Genomic DNA, 20,003 nt, shown 5'->3' with positions numbered 1-20,003 from the left:
ACCTCTTTGGAGAACTAGTTAAGTAATGCTTAGCTGGGGTCCCTAGAATTTTTAACTTACTAAAGGTTTGGATTTTTTGCTAAAAGGCCTGAGTATGATTACTAGTTTATATTCTTGTGCCTTCCTGTGAGGTGATAGTTGTAATAAATGATTTCACTTTGGATTTCTTTTCAAGCTCATTTAGAAATTTTCAGAAAAGGTGGGCTATCACCATTTCGTAAAACGGCTGGTTTTTATAATGGCTAATATTGGGCAAGTAAAAATTTTTCATTTAACAAATTATTTCCATGTGTTTGGTTTTGAGCTTTGTTGAGGAATAATTTTAACTTCCCTTTCAAGATAAAACAGAACTTTAGAACTACCTTATGAGCCAGTGTGAAGAATTGGATGTCCAAGTAATTTTTTTCAGGAGCTCAGATGCTGTGGAATTCAGAGTAGGATTTTTTTTTTTCTTTTTTTCCCCTGGCGTAACTTCCTGTTGTTTATTTTGTACTCAGGTGACTTAGATATGGTATTCAAGCTATTAATACTATTATTTCAGAAGTATTTCAGAGCTAAATGTTTGTTCACAAGATACTCCATGTGCAAACTTCAGTGGGGTTTCTGTGGTCATTCCTGCAGTTCTGTGCTGTACAGCGTTCAGCTCACGGACCTTTGTTCTTGGCAGATGTTAACATCAGAGAAATAGGCCTGGAGGGGGCATTGCTGGGCTTGTTGGACAAAGAATTGGATCAAAGATTGTGCCAGGATATCAAAGAGATTCTGACTCACATGCTTACTTCAATGGCAGTTGAAAAGCTCTCTTTTTGGTTGAAGCTTTGTAAAGATGTTCTTGCTGCCTCGGCTGGTAAGTCCTAATATGCTGTAGTTGAGAACATGATGACAATAAGGCCTGCAGCAGTACGGTGTGTCACTGCGGGAAAGTATTCTTGTTTCCTGAATGTTTGACATTTATGAACTGTATTGTTGTCCTTGTTATTGAAACATTGGACCCTTTTTAATTTAGTTCTTTCAGAAGGAATATGACTTTCTCCCTTCTGATTGCCTTTTCGCTGTTGAACAAGTTTTTGTAAACATTTTAGTATGTCTTGCCTGTTCATATTCTTGTTGATTTCTCATCCTAATGTTAACTTATTCCCATATCAGAAATGAAAATGCAGAACACATTTGAGCTTGTGGGTCCTGTGCAGTTATGTACAAGAAAAATATTCAGATCCTCTCTTCTATTAATAATCAGAATGATGCAGACCTCCTATATCATAATGAAAATCCTGATCAGAGAAAATTAATTACTGTGCTAAGTATTTGAGGGGGGGGGAAGGGGAAGAATTTCTTTTTCTGCCTGCAGCGCAGGAGGAAAACTTTATGGATTTAGATTTTTTGAGTTGGAAAGGTAACAGTTTCTAATGTGTCACACTTACTTGAAGAGTAGGGGTTTTTTTCTTCCACTGCAGTTCTTCATTTACTTTTGTGGTAATGATTTTGTCTTCCAGCAAGTAATATCAGCCAAATGCAGATAGTTTTGTTACATTTTATTTTCAGTTCTGGCATTTACTTTTAAGACACCAAGGTTGGAGGGATTCATAGCGAGTTGGAGGCTAGAGATGGACTTTGAAGAGATTTCCTTATGAGTTCTTCTGTAGTTTTCAGTTACACTAAGAAAGAATATTACATTTCTTCTCCCCCGCCTCTGCCCCCCCATGTCCTAAATACAGATTTCAATACAGTAGCTTCAGTAGATACCACTCAAGAAGAGGAAGCTGCCAAAGCAGACGATGCATCTGTATTAACATCTGACCTCGATGAAAGGTTCCATCCATTCAGTAACCCACGATGGTCTACCAGAGTTTTTGCTGCAGAGTGTGTTTGTAAAATTATAAGCCAGTGTGAAAATGCAGGCAGTGCACATTTTGACGTAACTTTGGCTCAGGAAAGAAAACAACGTGATTCAAGAGGTATGTGTTAAGCACTGAAAGAATTTCACAGAATGCTAAGTATGCTTAAAATAAATGTTAGCTGTTTGGATTGGAATGAAATTCATCACAACTTTGTTGTTTGTAATCATTGAAACCTTTCATTACTCTGATTAAAGCCTGTATTTATTAAGGTGAAGATAAATTTTTATTTGCCAAAATATTGGCATATCACTGCAGCATTTACACTCACTTTCCTGATTGTAGTGCCATGGCATATGCATAGGAAGCTATTGTTTCTGTATTAAGCACTGGCAATCAGAAGTGATAGTTGGCACCAGCTATCACATCACAGTTTGGTATCTGGGAGGATTGACTAAAAACTCCACTTTTTATGTTTCCACAATTTGCATAATTACCAGTAGAAAAACAGTGCCAACTTCCAGTACCTCTCTGTGTTTGTATGGAGGTGTTTTCCTCAAAACATTTTTTTTTAAAATCAGCATTATACATAAAGATAATTGTGCTTTATTCTAAGTACTTCCTTTTTTTTACGTTCAAATGGAAGGGAGTCCAGATCAGCTAACAAAAGATGTCCCAGTAAGATTGTTGTATGTGTAAGCTGCCTTAAGTGAATTCTGTATATGTGGTAAGGAAAAATGTAAAATACGCGTTTTGAAAATGTTGGGAGCAGTCTTATAAAATATATTATGTTTAAATCTAAATTTAATAAAACTATTTTATTTTTTAATTTCTGTTTTCTCTTCAGATGACTTTTTGGTATTGCATTTAGCAGACTTGATCCGTATGGCTTTTATGGCTGCCACAGATCACAGTGATCAGCTTCGTCTTTCTGGGCTTCAAACATTGCAAATTGTTGTTCGAAAGTTTGCAGCTGTTCCAGAACCAGAGTTTCCAGGTCATGTAATTCTGGAGCAATATCAAGCCAATGTAAGCACCATTGCTGATAACAGAAATGTTTAGAGTTACAGCTAATCACTGAAAGAGATTTGTTTTTTGCAGTGCCTAGTGATAGAGTTTTCTTTCAATTAGTTTGTTACTGAAACTATTACTAATTTCTTTGGATTTGCTTTCTAAGGAAGTTATCTTTTCAATTGGCATGTAATGTTTTAGCCCCAGATTTTTTTCATTTTTTGAACAGTTTTTCCTCTTTCCTATTCAAATACAGCAAAACCAAACCAGAACATTGGGGGTTTTTTTAAAGCATTGGTTTCAAAGTGTGGAAGTATTGCAAGAAATATTAGGGACAGCTGTGATTTAAAACTCTGCTTACAAGGAAGTAGCCTTTGTGTACCAGAGATCACGCTAGGAGATCTTGGTCAATAACTAAGCTAGAGGAGGTAAAAGCATGGCTTGTGCTCACAAGGTTTATTTAATTTAAGTCTTGGTTGAAACTTAGAGAAACAATGTTCTGAACATTTTGCATTCCAGACTGCACTTGTGTTAAATATGACAGGCAGCTGTGTTAAGCCTCATCTGGCTCCCATTCTTTGATTTCTAGCAGGCATTGAATAAGTCAGATCACTTTCTGTCATAGAAATCAAGAGACCCTGACCTTGGAGACATACTAACCCACTTTGATCTTGCTTTTGCCATTAGAATTCTATTCTACTGGCACTTCTTTGTAGGAAAGGACATCTAGACTGGAACTACTAAGGGGAAAAAAAAATAGACCATCTGTCCTTTCTGTCCAAAACCATCAAGCAGGTCGCAAGTAGAGCTAATAGTTCTTTTAACCTTTCCTGCTCTTAAAGTGTTTCTGGTAATACTATGCATAGATCTTATCAGCTGTTGCAAAGAAGTTGAAGAGATGTGAAGCAGTTAAATATCTAGTCTTTTTCTTGTCCATTTTTTTTTCCATAACAATAACCAGAAATAGATGGATAGAAATTTTTCCAGACTTAAGTAATGGTTTCCTGAAACCCTGTTCAGAAGTTCCTTTAATGAAGTCTGAGCTTTAGGGGGTCTTTACTTGTCATTAAAACAACCTCATTTTCACTTATTTGTAGTACTTGTACTACACTTTGTACTTTCATCCCAAAAAGCATCAAACTTAAGTCTGGGTTTTTTTGATACCAGCTAAAGCAGCAAGGGAAATTTTCATTAGCCTTTAGTGAAATAGCTTTCAACAGTGTAAGTAGGTAAAATCTCTGCAACCTGCTAAGTGTATGTTTGTGTGTTCTTTATTAGGTGAATGGGGTTTGTTCTCTCCCCTTCTTTCACTTTGCAAAGTTGACCAACTTCAGCTGTTTGTTTCTGAGTAAACAGATGGCATTCGTTAGGTGTCACACAAGTCTTCCATGGCTTGGAACATTGTTTTTTCTTTTGAGGGCTACTCATCAAGTCAAGAGTTCAGGAAAGAAGAGGTTTCTTTTTCAGTTTTTGACTGTGCAAAGAATAGGATCAACTTTGAAGACCCCTCTCAAAGAGAACCACATCTTCAGTGTAAGCAAAACAGAACAATAGAAGTGTGACTGCAGCTGTCTCCCTGCTCTTTAACCTCACTGAAACAGTCTGTGGAAAAATGAAAGGATACTGCTTTATAAAGGAAAACAGCAACAAGGCCTGCTGATGAAAAATAACCATTTAGTTAATTGTATTAATATGTGTTAAATACTGTTTAACTTCTCTTTAGGTTGGAGCAGCGCTTAGGCCTGCCTTTGCTCCCGAAACTCCTCCTGATGTCACAGCAAAAGCATGTCAGGCAAGTGTTAAAAGTCAGAAGTCTTAGGTAACAGACACTCTGAAATTTTCTTTTTGCTTGATAGGCCACACAAGAAAAAAGAAACGAATCATCTAGCCTCAGATCCTCAGTGCACACAAAATAATGTCATCCATGTTACTTCTGTACTGTAACAACTGAAGATTTTATGTACTTCAAAATCTTTTAGGAAACTTTGTTTAGGAAACTTTGTAGCAGTTGATACTTCGGCTGTTACTTATGACATCCCTCTAATATTTTTGGCTTTTATTACTTATGTACAACTTTAATGTCAGTTGACATTGATTATTATCTGAGAGTAACCGTATGTCAGTAGAAATTAAATCTGGTTTCCGTAATTTTACAGGTGGAAGAAAAGTGTATCCAGTGGTGTTTGGCTCTTGTTTCTTACTGTTTCTTTTTTACAACACTAGGTCTGCAGTGCCTGGATAGCAAGTGGTGTAGTGAGTGATCTTAATGATCTTCGAAGGGTTCACCAGTTGCTTGTATCCTCTCTGATCAAAGTGCAGGCTGGTAAAGAAGCACAAAGTCAACAATATAATGAAAGCACCTCAACTATGGAGATCCTGGCTGTGCTTAAGGCTTGGGCAGAGGTTAGTGTAACAGTTAGTTTATGTAATTATAGTCTTGATAGCTGGTAGGTGGGTTAGAACCTTTCAGACAGAATGATTTCAAGAATTTCTTACATGCTTTGTTAAATAGAAGTTGCTGGTCCTTTGCTTTACTTCGCTGCCTCTAAACAGTACATGAAACTTTGTAAACTTGACAAAAGCACTGCTACTTAAACTTTGTATTTCACTATACGTTAAGAAATGTCTAGTACTTAAATACAATTTTTTTTAATATGTTCAGTATTTCAGTATTCATTTTAAATTGCCATGGTATAAATGGCTGTGGTGATGGTCCACTGAATGTGTCATTTTAAATAGGTGTAATTTTTCTTATTGTCTATCTGCATTTCATTTCTTACAGGTAGTTCTTTTAAGTTAACAATGTCAGTTCAGTGCTGCATTGCCTAACTGTCTTAAAGTCAACGCACATGAATGCCTGTTTTAATACATGTAGCTAAAAGATTAGATATTAAAAAGTCAAAAATTTGAACAATGTACATAATCTCTAGAAGATGTGCCTTAAAAAGCACTGATATTGACCTTGGATGCTGATGGTCGATAACCAGCTAAATATGAGCATGTTGTGTAGTTAATATGATATTTCTGTGTATATCCAGGGAGCTCTTTTGAAGGAGAAAGCAGGCAACAGATTTTATTTGAACATTTTTAGAAAAACATACCAACCTCTGGTGTCTGTACTTGAGAAAGGATATTGGCAAAATAGGAAAGCCGTTGCAGAAAAGCTACCAAGTCAGAATAAAAATCTCAAAAACATGCTTACACTGAGAGATTTAGGTAGATTAGTCTCTTTATTCAGGAAAAGATAAGGTGCTGTGATCGGTTTAAAATTATGGTGTGGAGAAAAGGTTTTTAGTGGCATATGGTAACAACTTATCACTGGCCAGAAGCTGAGACAAAATTCAGACGAGGTATGAGGCTCAGCTATAAGAAGTGAAGATCTGTAGGTTGTTCCAGTCTATAATTAAGAGCAGTCTTCAAAGCAAATTCTATATAACTTCCTACTGGACCTCAAATGTGAGAAACTATGACAAAGTAAACTGGGAATAAGTTCTTGTGACCTGTAATTTACAAATATTTCACTTAAGCCCTAAATGGTTCCTTCATAGTTAAGATCTTAATTATTTCTTCTTTCCAGAATTCGAAGGAATTCTTCCATCCTGTTGCAGGGAGGAGTGAGAGAGGGACTTGGTGGGTGCTTAGTTGCTGGCCTGGGTCAACCCAGTACAACTAGCAAACTCAAAAAAGATAACAGGAATCATAATTGCAGGAGACATACTCACAAAAGCTCACTTTAGATTAGTTGAACTGGGCTCCTATGTCTCCTTTATGGTTGAGGAGAAGAGCTTCCTCCAGGGACGCTTTGGAGAGACAAAAGAGGGCTGCTGGTCTGCAACATTCTCAAGCCTTCTTTTTTCGATAACTAGAGAAGCAGCTGGGGAAATTAACCTTGTCCTGTTGAAGCTACCCTATTGATGGTAACACCCAAAGTTTGCAAATGGTGCAAAACTGTACTTTGTCCTTTACTGCCCACAGGGCAATACATAATTTTGAGAAGTTGGTTGCAAGTGCAATATGTCATTTCAGTTAAAAGAAGATTTAGGAATGATTTGACTATGGTTTCAGGATCATGATTATAGGTATATTATTTGATAAGTTCTTCAGTCTTGTAGCTATAACTGCAACAGTGTTTGATGGTTGGAAGCTGAAGCTGCACAAGTAATATATTAATTTTTAAGAGCAGGGAAGTTAACTGTAGCGATGTTTAGGAATTTTAGTAGGTTTCCCTTTATTGGGACTCATGTATCAAGATTAGCTGGGGGGCTGGATTCAGAAGGTTTAGAAAATAAGTGCTTGTTCACCCATGCCTGCTGGGCTTAACAAAGGAATAGATTTTATGAAACCTCATGCCCACTCAACAGGCAGTCATGCTAATCATCACAGTAGTTTTCCAAGTATTAATATTTGTAAACTCTCTCCAAATATATGAACAGGTTTACATAGTTGCTGTTGAAAAGCAGAAAAATCCAAGTGATGCACACAGTCACTGTTTAAAAGTCGCAAACTCTGCAGAAGAAAGCTACAGAGATGTAACATCTTCAGCTGGTGGACTTCTGGACCTGGTACAGGCAGATCTTGGAACACTGAGCAAGCTCTGGCTTGCTGCACTTCAGGATTTTGCGCTCTTAACTTTACCTTCAGAGTATGCATCGCAGCTACCTACTGAAGGTAAGAAGGCAAATCAATGTATTTTCATAAGTTACTTGTAAGTGCACATCACTATGTCCTGGCTGACTTGTATTAAGATCACAGTAAAGTTGAATTGTATAGAGAAGACGCACAATTGCGTACTGTTGCAGCACAAACAAACTAGTAGGCTGCAACAAGGCTTTACCATCAGCCAGATTCTACTGTCTGTGCTGTTTCTCTTTCCTCCAGAGGTCAGACCACACTGTCCCTCCTTCATCTGACCTCTCCCACAATCCTCAGGGCTATTTAACCACTTAGTGGGAATGAGCTACAGCTGCACATCGTCCATGTCAATCAACTCACTGCCGCTGAGGCAAGGCCACAGGTGCACATCATCAATGCCAACCAACCCACTGCCTTCATTCCTCTACAGTGTACCTATCTAAAGATAAAGACTGAAAATAAATGATATCCTTAAAACTGTAACTTCTCTTCTTGTAGGTGGTACTTTCTATACAGCAGAGACTATTGAAAATGCCAGACCTCATTACTACAACTCCTGGGCACTGATACTTTATGCTACAGCATTGTGGCTTACTAGCACAGGTTTCATCGTTGTTGATCCAGACGAAGGACTTACTAATCTTTCTAGACCTGTCACCCCAACTACAATGTGTCAAGATTCTTCTACCAGGCCCTTGGTGAAATCTCCTGAGGATGTGAATACTGACAGATTTCATCTTCTCTTGGGTTAGTGAGTGCGTAATCTGTCTAGATGCTGTAACCCAGAATGTCATTTTTAACAGAATATTATTCACATTTAACTGCACTGCTGAGTTTTGCATCTCTTGATAAAATATACAGTCAGAAGAATTTTAAGTCCTAGTGAGAATATTGTAGAGCATTTTCCCAATGTGGCAGAAAAAACACTCAGTGTGAGCTTAACAAGCCCTAAACAAGTGCTTAGTGCTCTTCTCATAAACATGCATGTGTAAGGGTAGATTTTATCACAGTTGTAGCACTACAGTGTACGGTTTAGCGTCACTGAAGCACAGTTTTACATCACAGAGTAGTGTGTAGGTTGGAAGGGATTTGTGGATGTCATCCTGTCCACTCCCTCCTTGCTCAAGCAGGGCCATCTAAAGCCTGTTGCCCAGGACCATGTCAAGAGGGTTTTGAGTATCTCCATGGATGGAGACTCCACAGCCTCTCTGGGCAACCTGTGCCAGTGTGCAGTCACCCTCACGGTAAAAAAGTGTTTCCTTAAGTTAACATAAAGCTCTGTTAAAGCCTCTGATACTGCAGAGGCTAACCAGGCAGTTGAATTCAGTCCCAGTTCTCTTAATTTACACAATTAGACATTTCTGGTTGTATTTTTTTTCTTTGGTCTCTCTTTTGTATCCTTCTTTTGCAATCCCTTTTTGGAATGGGTTTGTATGACCCAGATGTGTATGGCTTCTTTTAAATCCCAGTCTTCCTGCACAGAGCCAGCTTCCTTTTGAACTCTGTTGCTCCCTCAGTTAAAAGTGAGACCTCTCATACAAAGCTGCTCGTTTCCCCTGCTTCTCATACTACTGGATTAGTGCTTCAAATTTCATATGCTTTACCATGGACACCTGGCTTGTTTATTCTGCTTTTGAGCGTATTCTACTTGCTCAGAACTTTTCACTTCCTACAAAGAAACTGAAAAAACTTTATAAAGCATGGACACTTCCTGTTGCACCGCTGTTCTTTAGTGTACATTGATCAGTTTCCCAAGTCATCACACATTTTGGAATTACAGCTGTACAACTGGGATGAGACTATGGGTCATGGTTTATATGGAGTTTATCTCCAGTGTCATAAAATGTCATCTGAAGAATCCTGAAAGCTGAGAAAAAAAGTGATTGTTTCTGTCTGCCCTAGGATTTGCAAGCTTAGGCTTCATGTAATATACTTATTGCTGGTGATCCTATTGTGGTAGCTGTGATCTTCAGCATTTTTGTAAAATAGGAACATAAAACCTAAGTCTTTGAGTTTACGAACTATTACTACCTTCTCCATTATTTCCTTCTATTACATAAATCAGTGTGATTAGGCAAATATTCTGCTATATACTCATTATGAATTGTCTGCCTATCCATTGGACCTAAGAATTCAGTGTTCTGTCAAGAAATTGATCTGGTTGTTTTTATTTATTTATATTAATAGCCAGTATAATCATGTCTTATACTGTCTAGAAGCTCAAGTTCTTTCATTGTTTTGAGGGAAATAGAGTTCTTGCCCCACAATATTAGCAACAGGAAATGAATTCACTTAATATAAGATGTACATGCTATTTCTGTGATTGCTAAACTTGCTGTTAGACTACTTAGTAATTGACAAAATTACTTCTTAAAATTTCAAGCACATGTGGGTTTTTTCTTCTGGTGCTTACAGGAATTAGCGTGGAATTTCTCTGCTCTCCTCGGTCAGATGCAGCAATGGAAAACATTATTGCCTGTTTACATGCCCTGCAGGCACTCTTCGATGTTCCCTGGCCAAGGTCTAAAATAGGTGGTGATCAGGTAATGTCTTAATGATCAAAAGGCCCCCAGAGTTAAGGCATAATTTTAGTTTGAAGAGTATCTCTACTCTGTTGTATATCCAGGAATCTTCAGCACATAAATAGTAGGTGAATTATATGCTTTACCAAAATCCAAAGCTGTAGAGGGAGGAGAGAAAAAGATCACAACATGGAACCTGTAAGAAGTCAATGAGGGGCAAAGAACTTCAGGACGTCTTGTGAGGAAGGAGTAATTGGGTGGGTAGGGTGAGAGCTGGGTAAAGACAGAATTCCAGGAAAAACAAGTTCTCTTACTCTTTCTTCCAAGGGACAGTTCATTTAATTCTGTTATAAATATTGAAGATGATAAAAGGAAACTGGACAAAAGCAGTGGTATTTAAAAAAAAAAAAAGGCAAAGCTAAAAAAAAAACCTGCAACCAAAACAAAAAAAAAACCTGCAACACACCAGTGATCCTAAAAAGAAGTAGTAACTTCCATGTTTCCTTGGTTTTTTTTGTCTTGAAACTCTGTACTATTCTGTGTGCCATGCAATTGTCTAACACAGCAAAAGGAGCTGTGTGCCTGTGGACATGCCAAAGTTCTGCTGACTCCTGGTGATCTCTCCAAGGAAATGCATGTACTGTAGGAGGGAAACAATGTAGCATCCCCACCTTCAAGAGTTGAAAAACCATAAGATAAGAGATTACTTGGGGTGGTTTTTTTGTAGTATTAAGTGCCTTATCTCTAAATTACCATGTTTGCTATTCTGTTGGAAGAGTTGAGGAGGACTGCTGCTACTTGGAGCTAGGAGCTGCATGTTGAAGAAAACACCAACTCCTGTGATTGTATCAGTTATACTGTGTTTCTTATGTTAATAAGAGTAATACTGTTGGCTTTTACAAGTATTAACAAGTTTCTAAAATTCCTGCATAAAATGGGGATATATTGAGCATTTTTCTTACTGTAGGAGTTGGGTGTAGAGCTGCTGAACGTTTTGCATCGACTTATACTGACCAGAGAATCACCTGATATTCAGCTAGCTGCCCTTGAAGTGGTTCAGCTGATTCTTTTTGCAGCTCAGGAACACGTGAAGGAAAAGCGGAGAAGTGCAGAAGGTACAGTAATGTATGAGATGTTGAATACGCGTTATTAGGGTTAAAGCAATTCTTGGAAAATTGGGTTCCTGAAGGTGATTTTCCAAGATGCATCTTCATTGAAGCGTTTCACAGTTGATGACTAATCCTGGTTTACTTAAGTCAGTCCAGACGCCTGACAAAAGAAACCGGGGTGGTATGATGGGTAGCCAGTGGCTTTGGTGTTGACTAGAGGGCATGAGTGAGGAAGGAAACTGGAGAAATTGCAGCTGGGATAGTCCCATGTGATGTTAGGGAGGGAGGAGTCTTAGTGAAAAACTGGGATCAGCTGCAGTAGAGCAATGGAGAGAGTCAGCCCACACAGCTGTTACAAGCCAGGCTCCACTAGGTACTCTGATTGTAACTTCCTAAAGTTCATTTTCTGAAAGAGAGTAACTGGGAGTAGAATCAAAGCACTTAGATCAGGTGACATCACTGGCATGGTGCCTCAGCATGTTGTATGTCTAAATCTACTGCACACGTTTTTGCCTTTTGACAGTCAGTGCGTACTTGGTTTATTCAGAAGGGTGGACGTTTGCCAGGTCTTTGAATACATATGCATGCACATATATGTATCAAGGTTGTCACATCGTGATGAAGCAGTCTTAAGAAGTAAACTTTTTGGAAACAAGGTACAGCATGCAGATTTCTGCCATATTTCTTCTTTTGGTTTCAGTTGATGATGGCGCTGCAGAAAAGGAAACGTTGCCAGAATTTGGAGAAGGCAAAGACACAGGAGGACTGGTGCCTGGGAAATCATTAGTCTTCGCAACACTGGAGTTGTGTGTTTGTATTCTTGTCAGACAGCTTCCCCAGCTCAACCCTAAATTAACTTGTAGCCCTGCAGTTCAATCTGGGAAACATCTGCTATTGTCAGAAGATGGAAGTAGACTAGTAGCAGCAGCATTAGTTATTCTCTCTGATGTTCCTGCAATCTGCTCTCCTGAAGGTATGCTGTTTCATCACAGGAAAAGATTAATGAAAGAATATTGGGCTCTTCCGAGCTCCCTTGTTATTACCTGATTTTTTGATCTAGATAAATCTGGCAGCAAGTTTTGTTGATTTGCTTGTGCAAATTTCCGGTTCTAATTATTTTTTTGACTGTCAGATTACAAAACAAGTTACAAACCTGAAGCAATTAAAGGAGTAGTTTTTTTTTTTCCTCCCACATGCAGCAGCGCAATTAATAGATTCATTTTATACAGGCAAGTGTACAATAGCTACATGATTATATTGTACTTGGCTTGTCTGTTCTGGAATTTATAATGCAGATACAAATTAAATTTAAAAGGGAAATGTGTCATGTTAGCTTTGACTAAAAGCTGTCATTGAACATTAGGAAACCACTGTAAGGAGTTAGGGTTGATTTCTCAGAATAGTTGACTTTTACCCATGATTCATTTTTGATTCACTCCAAACTTTAAGATGGTTCCCCACCCCCCAATACCATATTCATACATACGATCTTTCAGTGCTGTTACAGCCACACCTATAAACTATTTCCACCCTGCTCCTCTGTTCCCACCTTAGGTAACTGTGTTACGCCTCATGCAAATTTTTGCATTTACCAGCCCTGGAAATTTCTTCGTTTTTCTTAATTTGTTCTTTGTTACAAGATTCTTCTTCGGGGGGTAGCATCCTTTAATGGAATAGTAGGTAGTTCTTGCTATCATTGTAGGGTGGTGATATGATTTCTCTTTTCCATCTGCAGCTCATTATTTTTCAGTTCAAAGCAAAAGGGAACAAACAACATCACTTAAATCTAAGGGCAACTGTCTTGTATAAAAAATAATCTGTGATTTTTCTTTTCTCCCTGTAGTTGTTATTGTCTTCAGCTGTTCAAGTTACTCTACAAACTAACAGCTTGCAGGATCAGACCAGATGGGATGTTTACACTAGGGAACCAAAGCATTTAAGTCAGGTGGCTAAAATGAGGCGTTTAGGCTTGCTTATGCTGTCAGTTGAATAAGGAAGCATCTCCAAGCTAACTCTCATAATCAAAGAGAAGATAATTCCTATGTGGAATTGCATCATTTTTCCCCTTTAGTAGGTAACTGCAGTTATAGTCCTATGACTACCATGTCTCTTACTTCAGGCACCTCTCATGATGTGTAGGCCTAGTAAAATTTTCAAATAAATGATGCTCATGAACTCCATTTCCTACTGAATTCCAATAGTCGATTTTCAGAGACTAGGCTGTTTAAAAATAGACGGTAGGTGTCCTCAGGTTCAGAAAAGACTTACGGATATGTCAGAGATCCTCATTATTCAACAGGTCTCTCATGAACTTCAGTATATTAAAATCTTAAGAACATAAGCATTTTGCTGATTAGAGGAGGACATAAGCATATTAAGCCGTATGTTTAACTCTGTGCTTTGCTGAATCAGAACTTAAGATAGGAGCAATAGGTAAATATGCAGGTATCTAGATTGTCTCCAATATGTGCAGAATTCTGTATTAGATTCAAAGATATAAGAATATGTAAAACTGCTATGCCAAGCTATTCCTGTGATTTTTTTTTAATATATTTTTTTTAATAGTCTTTTATTCTGACAGATCAACTATCAGATTCTCAGGGAGAGCTGAAGATCTGTTCAGTAGGCTGTGGGGCAATCTGCTTCTCTCCTTAGGTCTCCTCTTTTCCAAAATATTTATTAGAGTTTTTCATTATAATTCTAGGAATTTTTGTTATGCATTTTTAGTCTGGGATCCTCTTCTTCTTAATCTTACTAAATTCTTGACGTTAGTGATTTTCTGGAGCAGTGACATCCTTGGCTGACTATACATCTGCTAGAAGTATTTGCTTTTAACTAGTTTTGAAATTACCCCCTGTTAATTTCCTTTACTGTATTATTTTCATTGAAAAATATGCTTAGATGCTCATAAATTGCTTTCTACTATTCAGTACTTTGTATACTTCTATAGCTTCTCTTCTTCTGCTCCTCAGTGGCTCTGATCTTTCTCTTCTTCCTTTTCTCTGAACATGACATAATTCCTCACTTCATATAATAAAATCATCAAGGAATAGATATACAATGCTAATTTAAGAGGGGAAAACTTCACTTAAGCAGTCTGACTCCATTTTTGCTATAGCAAGTCACTTGATATTTCAAATCTTTCTTCAAATTACCAGTGCCTTCATTCACATATGTGATTATGGTAGATGATAAATAAGTAAAAAAAGATAATCCAAGAAAACGGCTTCAGGGTTTTTTTAAAAATGTAAAAGGTACCTGATTTTTTTTTTAACTTCTGTGAAATTGATTTGCTTTGTTTTACAGGAAGTATTTCAGTTCTTCCTACTATCTTGTACTTAATTATTGGAGTACTTAAAGAAACTGCTGTGAAATTGCAAGATGGGCGGTTACCTTTGACAGTTGCTGCATCTCTACAAGCACTTAAAGGACTCTTGTCTTCTCCAATGGCTCGAGCAGAGAAGAGTCGGACTGCTTGGACTGATCTTCTGCGGAGTGCTTTGGTCACAGTGCTTGACTGTTGGGATCAAAGTAAGGATGAATTCTGTGTTTGTGTGTTTACAAAAACAAAACAAAACAAATGTTTGAGTGAAAGGTTGTTTGGTTTCATTTAAATTAAATTCATGCATATCTTTAAAAAAGATTACGAGATCTTAGTCACAGGAAAATGAGTTGGCTACCAAGTACTGTTGAAACTATAGTGCAGTTTTGTCCCTACAGTTATGTGAAGTCACCATCTGTTAACGGTGTAAATGTGGGTTTGCAGCCTTACCCCTGTATTAGGTAGTGCCACAATGTAGGGACATGGTAGGATGGAATAAACAGGAGTTACGGTTTCAGTGTACAGTTGAGCATAAAAGACAGCTGTGCTGCATGCAGGTTCTCCACAAAGAATTAGTGTTTGTACTGAAGCAAAGGGTATTAAAGCAGTCGTTCAAGAAAAAATATTTTTGTCTTAGTTTTCTATGTGCTGCTTCTTCAGCTTCCCAAGTCTGTAGTATTTTTATCATTCTTTATGTTTAATCTCTTAAGTTTTTATTTGTTGTTGGAACTTCTGTTTATAGTGCTGGGTTTTTTTAAGTTATAGCAAAAGAATATATGTTCTTAATGCAAGTTTTATATTATTCTTAAAATAGGTTGTAGCTTAATATGTCATACCAGCTCTTCAAAGATATTCCTTGTATTTTATACAGAGGAACAATGGAATAGGAGTATGCTGTTACTTCTAAATATGCATATAGCCACCCCTGAATTGCCGTTTTGGCCTTGGCTTTTGTTACAGTAGAAGTCCATATCAGTGCATCAGAGTATGTCATGTATTTGAAAAAAGACATCCCTACAGAAACTTAGATGTTGCTATTTCTATTTTACCTCTTTGTAACACTTAAATTTATAGAATTACTTTTTAATGCAAATCTAACAGACTGATTACTTTATTGATAGTAGATGGGCTTCTCCAAGAACGGGATGAAGTTAGTCTGCTTACTGCTATTACAGTATTTGTTATGTCTGCCAGTCCAGAAGTTACTACCATAGAGTGCCTTCAAAAGCGTTGTATTGAGAAGTTTAAAATAACGCTTGACTCAAAAGATCCTCTTGTAAGTACTGGTGAAGTTATAAGAATATCAGTATCATATTAAATTAATTTTAGCTTATTTTCTGTTCAGTTGTTTCACTTGCCCCGTGTGTTGGTTCCAGTTAATTCTGTCTTGATTATATCTGTTGTATTTTAAAAAATAGTTTGAGCAAGTTAGCAAGAACATGTCCAGCACTGCATTTTATCATTTTTTTATTCTGTATGCAATTCTGTATTCCTATGATTTATTTTTTTTATTGCATCAGACTCAGAGCTATAAACACTGAATAAGTACATGGTACAGTTATGTAGTTTTTCAGGCACCTGTTTAATTTTATTTGTTCATTTTATCTTCAGTATACAACGACTATCTTTTGCACAGGAAATTCCTCAGCTGTGGGTCTTTGGGAGCTGGGGCAAGTACCTTTACCTAACTTTTACTGTCCCATAGGCATCAGCTCCTGGCCACTGCTGGAGGCAGCATATTGAACTAGATTAATGCTTTTTTCTGACCTAGTGTAAATATTTTTACATGGTTGATTTAGATTGTAGTACCACAGTTCATATGTTACTATTCTTCGTGTAAAAAACCAATGTTTCTGGAAAAAAACAATTGTATTTATTATCATTGCAAATACAAATGGCTTTTCCAAGAGCTGGGACTTCCTCACACTGAAAGTCCAGTTCAGAAAATAATATGCATTAGATTTCATGTTTGATTGGGAGGATTCACTGTAAACTGGTTTTCTTGCATCTTCTGTGTGCACATTCATGTAGTAACAAAAAATTAAACAGTTACCTTTACTTGAAAAATAGCTGTAAGAATTACAGCTGTAAGAAAGCTGTATATTTTTTTTTTAATATATTAATACATCTCTAGTATTATAAACATCGGTTTCCACTGATAGGAAACTGGGGATGCCCAGTAAAGTGGTAGTATGTATTTGAAAATTTTATCAAAGTTTTTAGGCATCTGAGGCTTTCAGAAATTATGTAGGAACTTGACAGTTCCAGTCCTGTTGACTTCCAGTGACATGCAAGCTACTGTGCCATTTGAGACTTTTTAAAATTGTGCCTACAGTTTGACAGAGGTAGTGCTTACGTTTTAAGTACCTCTTTCCAGTCAGATGTGTTTTTGCAAAAAATAGTATATTTTCAAAACAGTGCTAGGACATAGTCTTCACAAAAATAATATTTTTTCCTTAAGTCAAAACTGTAGGAAGATGTAGGACTCAGTGGAAAGAAACAGGGAGCATGATCTAGTTTCTCTTAATAATTTGATTACAAGTTATAATGCGCCTGTAATGTATTATGCATTAGCAGCCTGCAACCTGATGAATTTTCAGGCTGAGGCACGTTTTTCCTCCTCCCTAAATATTCCCCTTTTATCTGACAAGCTGTGAGTTTTAAAACACTCTGACATGTATTTTTAAGTATTACACTTTGTAACTGCAAATTTGATTTTTCCCTTTAGGTACAGTATAAGTGCTACCAGCTGCTGCACTCCATCTTTCAGCTTCCAAACAAAACTGTGTCATATCCTTATATTCATTCTTTAGCACCATCCATTGTGAGAAAACTGCAGGAAACAGAAAAAGCAAAACCTGAAAATGCTGCTGAACTTCAGGTCATTCAGGAAGGAATAAAGGTGATTACAGCTCTTACAGCCACTGCTGAGGAAAAGCACCGTAAGTTACTTCCATTACTAGTATTCAAAGCATTAGACACGCTGAAAGTTGCCATAAGTAACAAATTAAAACAAAGTGACCACTAGGAATCCAGTTCTGAACATTAATTGCTAACAAAATTGCTAACAAGAATGTTGGTTCTTTCTACCATACAGTTCAAATAACATCTGCAGCTTTACAGTTTGTGTTAAATGCTAACTCTGAGAGTAGTTCTGGTTAGAATTTGAAGGTTTTTTTCAAAAGTGTGTGTTTAAGTTGTGTTCTCAATGTTTATAGGTGCTCATTTGGTGGCCTGCCTTCTTCCCCTCCTGATTTCCTTTCTTTTGGATGAAAATGCTCTGGTTTCTGCTACAAACTCGGCAAAAAATCTACATGAGTTTGCTTTGCAAAATCTGATGCAGATTGGTCCACAGTACTCATCAGTTTTTAAAAAACTAATGGCTTCCTCTCCCACTATGAAAGCCAGGCTTGAGTCAGCTGTAAAAGGCAATCAAGAAAGCATGAAAGTGAAGACTGCTAAACATGCAAAGAATCCTGGGAAAAGTTCAAGCATTCAGCTAAAGACCAATTTTCTTTAAAGTCTTATATTGTCATTTTATGCACTTTTGATACCAACGGTAAAAATGTCCCTTTTAGTTTCCATTCAGAGTAGGATCACTATGAGTTGATCTCATGTATTTCAGTTTGCGCTGAAGTATTACGGAAAGTTTTTAAGAGAAAGCAAATCTCTACATAACTTTCTGTTAGCGTAAAACTTCTTAACCACCTCTAAACACTATGAATAAATCTATCAGAGGTCACCTAATCTGTATTTTTGGATTATTTTGGACTAAAATGCCAGAGATGCAAATGACTATATTAAAAAAATATATAGTGAACTTTAGCATACGTATATTTAGGAGCAGCCCACACTTGGCCATTAAGTAAAACTAATTTTGTTTTAAATCAATGTTTGTCAAAAATAAATTACCCTGATTGGTTTTATGGATTTAACTGGGTCATAAATTTACTTGCAGTTTGTAATCTATCTTAATTACTTATTTAACACACTGCGTCATTAAGTAAACAGATTAAATATCCTTGTACACCTTACAACAGGTTATCACTGATCTCAAAAAATTCACCTCAATAAAGGTAATATCGATAGCTTTAATCCTAATAATTCCTCAAGCTGGCTGAGATTTAAGAAATGCTGTTGAATACAGCTCTGCAGCGCTTCTTCGCTGAGGACTCCGTAGTGCTTTACACAGTGGGACTGTTACCCTACGTAAGTATTTGCAGGCTTGGTGCCCTGCTGCTTGACATAGTCTCACTTTCCAGGTTGTATACTTGTGTTAATTTTGTATTAGGCTAGCCAGGCAATTGGAGCTTACGTATCTTGTCCAGGATAGGACAGCAATTTTAAAATACTGTGCCTCGATTCAGACATCTGCTCTATCTGGATGTGTGTTTCCTGATCTTTAAATGATCGGTTATATATACATGTAACTCACCTAAATTTTTGTTTCTCTGCAATGAGAGATGGACATATTTGAAGTCAGCTTGTCTTGTGTCAAATAAAGTGCAACAAACTCATACTAAGGAGTATTTAATTAACGTTTTTATCAAGGAGCATATTTTAATATAGAAAAATAACTTATCGGAATTGCAATGGCTATAAAGTATTTTCTACATACAGTGTATTGACTCCTTTCTTAATACCAGTATTATCTAAACCAAACACTGTCAAACTGAGGATAGTATTTCCTTCTTATATCTAATTACTTTAAAAGAAAGAAGGAAATAAAAAATTTACAGAACTGAGAAACACACTGTGACTCAGGAAAAGTGTGATGTACTGTATTTTATTATAAGTTTTGTATATAAATATAATTGTAAATTGTACAGAATTAACCATTTGACCAAAGTTCTAACAATTCATTTTTCTAATTTACATAAATAAAGCTAATTTTCTTCACTTAAGATTTGTCTTAGTAGTCATTTTGCCCAATAGCAGAGGGGCTCCAAGGACTTCTGTAACAGAAAGAAAATGTTTGCATGCTGCCACGAGGAAACTAATAAGAAATGTTGGGGCTGGATGCACTGTGGTCTGTGAGTTGACATTGCAGGTCTTCCTTTGTTCGGTACAGCACAGTGGGTAAGTGGAACCAGGGGGATAGACCGTGTGTGCGTAAATACCTGTTCGTGCCAAGTGCTGAAACGTGCAAACTGTGGGACGGTGGTTCAGATGGTTTCCATCTTTCCCTGAAGAACCAGGAATTCTTTGTTCCGCCTCTATGTTGCAGTCAAATCTGTAGTCTTTGGCTGTGTTGAAAGGGAGTTACATTGAATTTGGCAGTTGCTCATCTGTATCTCATTAATAATTTCTTATCTCATTATTTTTCCCTTCAGAGTTTACTGGGTGTATTTTTTTTTTTCTTTCTCTCCCCAGCCCCAAGGCTGCTTCTGGGAAATCATCGTAATTCTTACGGGACTTGAAACTTTTAAATTAAACTCATGTCATGTTTACTATTGAAGTGGCCAAATTATTGCTGAGAAAGTTGCTACAACAGCTGTATGTCATGATTTTTTTCATTTTCTGTAACGTATAAGAACAGCATAACCTTTTTTTCACTAACATTTTTTAATGT

The 20,003-nt window shown here is 37.1% G+C and overlaps 1 protein-coding gene across 4 annotated transcripts in view; it reads left to right on the top strand.

The window, feature by feature from the left end:
- The window catches only part of HEATR5A (HEAT repeat containing 5A), a 78,171-nt gene extending 58,836 nt beyond the window's left edge, over window positions 1-19,335 (top strand). For all 4 annotated transcript variants that reach the window (XM_037396150.1, XM_037396148.1, XM_037396149.1 and 1 more), the window contains 14 exons: window positions 668-847; window positions 1,716-1,955; window positions 2,683-2,864; window positions 4,570-4,638; window positions 5,070-5,249; window positions 7,280-7,514; window positions 7,977-8,225; window positions 9,894-10,021; window positions 10,968-11,115; window positions 11,810-12,082; window positions 14,416-14,640; window positions 15,553-15,707; window positions 17,160-17,373; window positions 17,650-19,335. In XM_037396150.1, coding sequence (XP_037252047.1) covers window positions 668-847; window positions 1,716-1,955; window positions 2,683-2,864; window positions 4,570-4,638; window positions 5,070-5,249; window positions 7,280-7,514; window positions 7,977-8,225; window positions 9,894-10,021; window positions 10,968-11,115; window positions 11,810-12,082; window positions 14,416-14,640; window positions 15,553-15,707; window positions 17,160-17,373; window positions 17,650-17,951 — 2,780 coding nt within the window. In that variant the 3' untranslated portion in view covers window positions 17,952-19,335. The remainder of the gene's footprint in view (window positions 1-667; window positions 848-1,715; window positions 1,956-2,682; window positions 2,865-4,569; window positions 4,639-5,069; window positions 5,250-7,279; window positions 7,515-7,976; window positions 8,226-9,893; window positions 10,022-10,967; window positions 11,116-11,809; window positions 12,083-14,415; window positions 14,641-15,552; window positions 15,708-17,159; window positions 17,374-17,649) is intronic.
- The last annotated feature ends 668 nt before the right edge of the window (window positions 19,336-20,003 follow it).

The sequence above is a fragment of the Falco rusticolus genome, chromosome 7 (assembly GCF_015220075.1).
Source record: "Falco rusticolus isolate bFalRus1 chromosome 7, bFalRus1.pri, whole genome shotgun sequence".
In the NCBI taxonomy this organism is placed as follows: domain Eukaryota; kingdom Metazoa; phylum Chordata; class Aves; order Falconiformes; family Falconidae; genus Falco; species Falco rusticolus.
The sequence above is the reverse complement of the archived record's forward strand: the minus strand, read 5'-3'. Positions and strand labels throughout refer to the sequence as shown.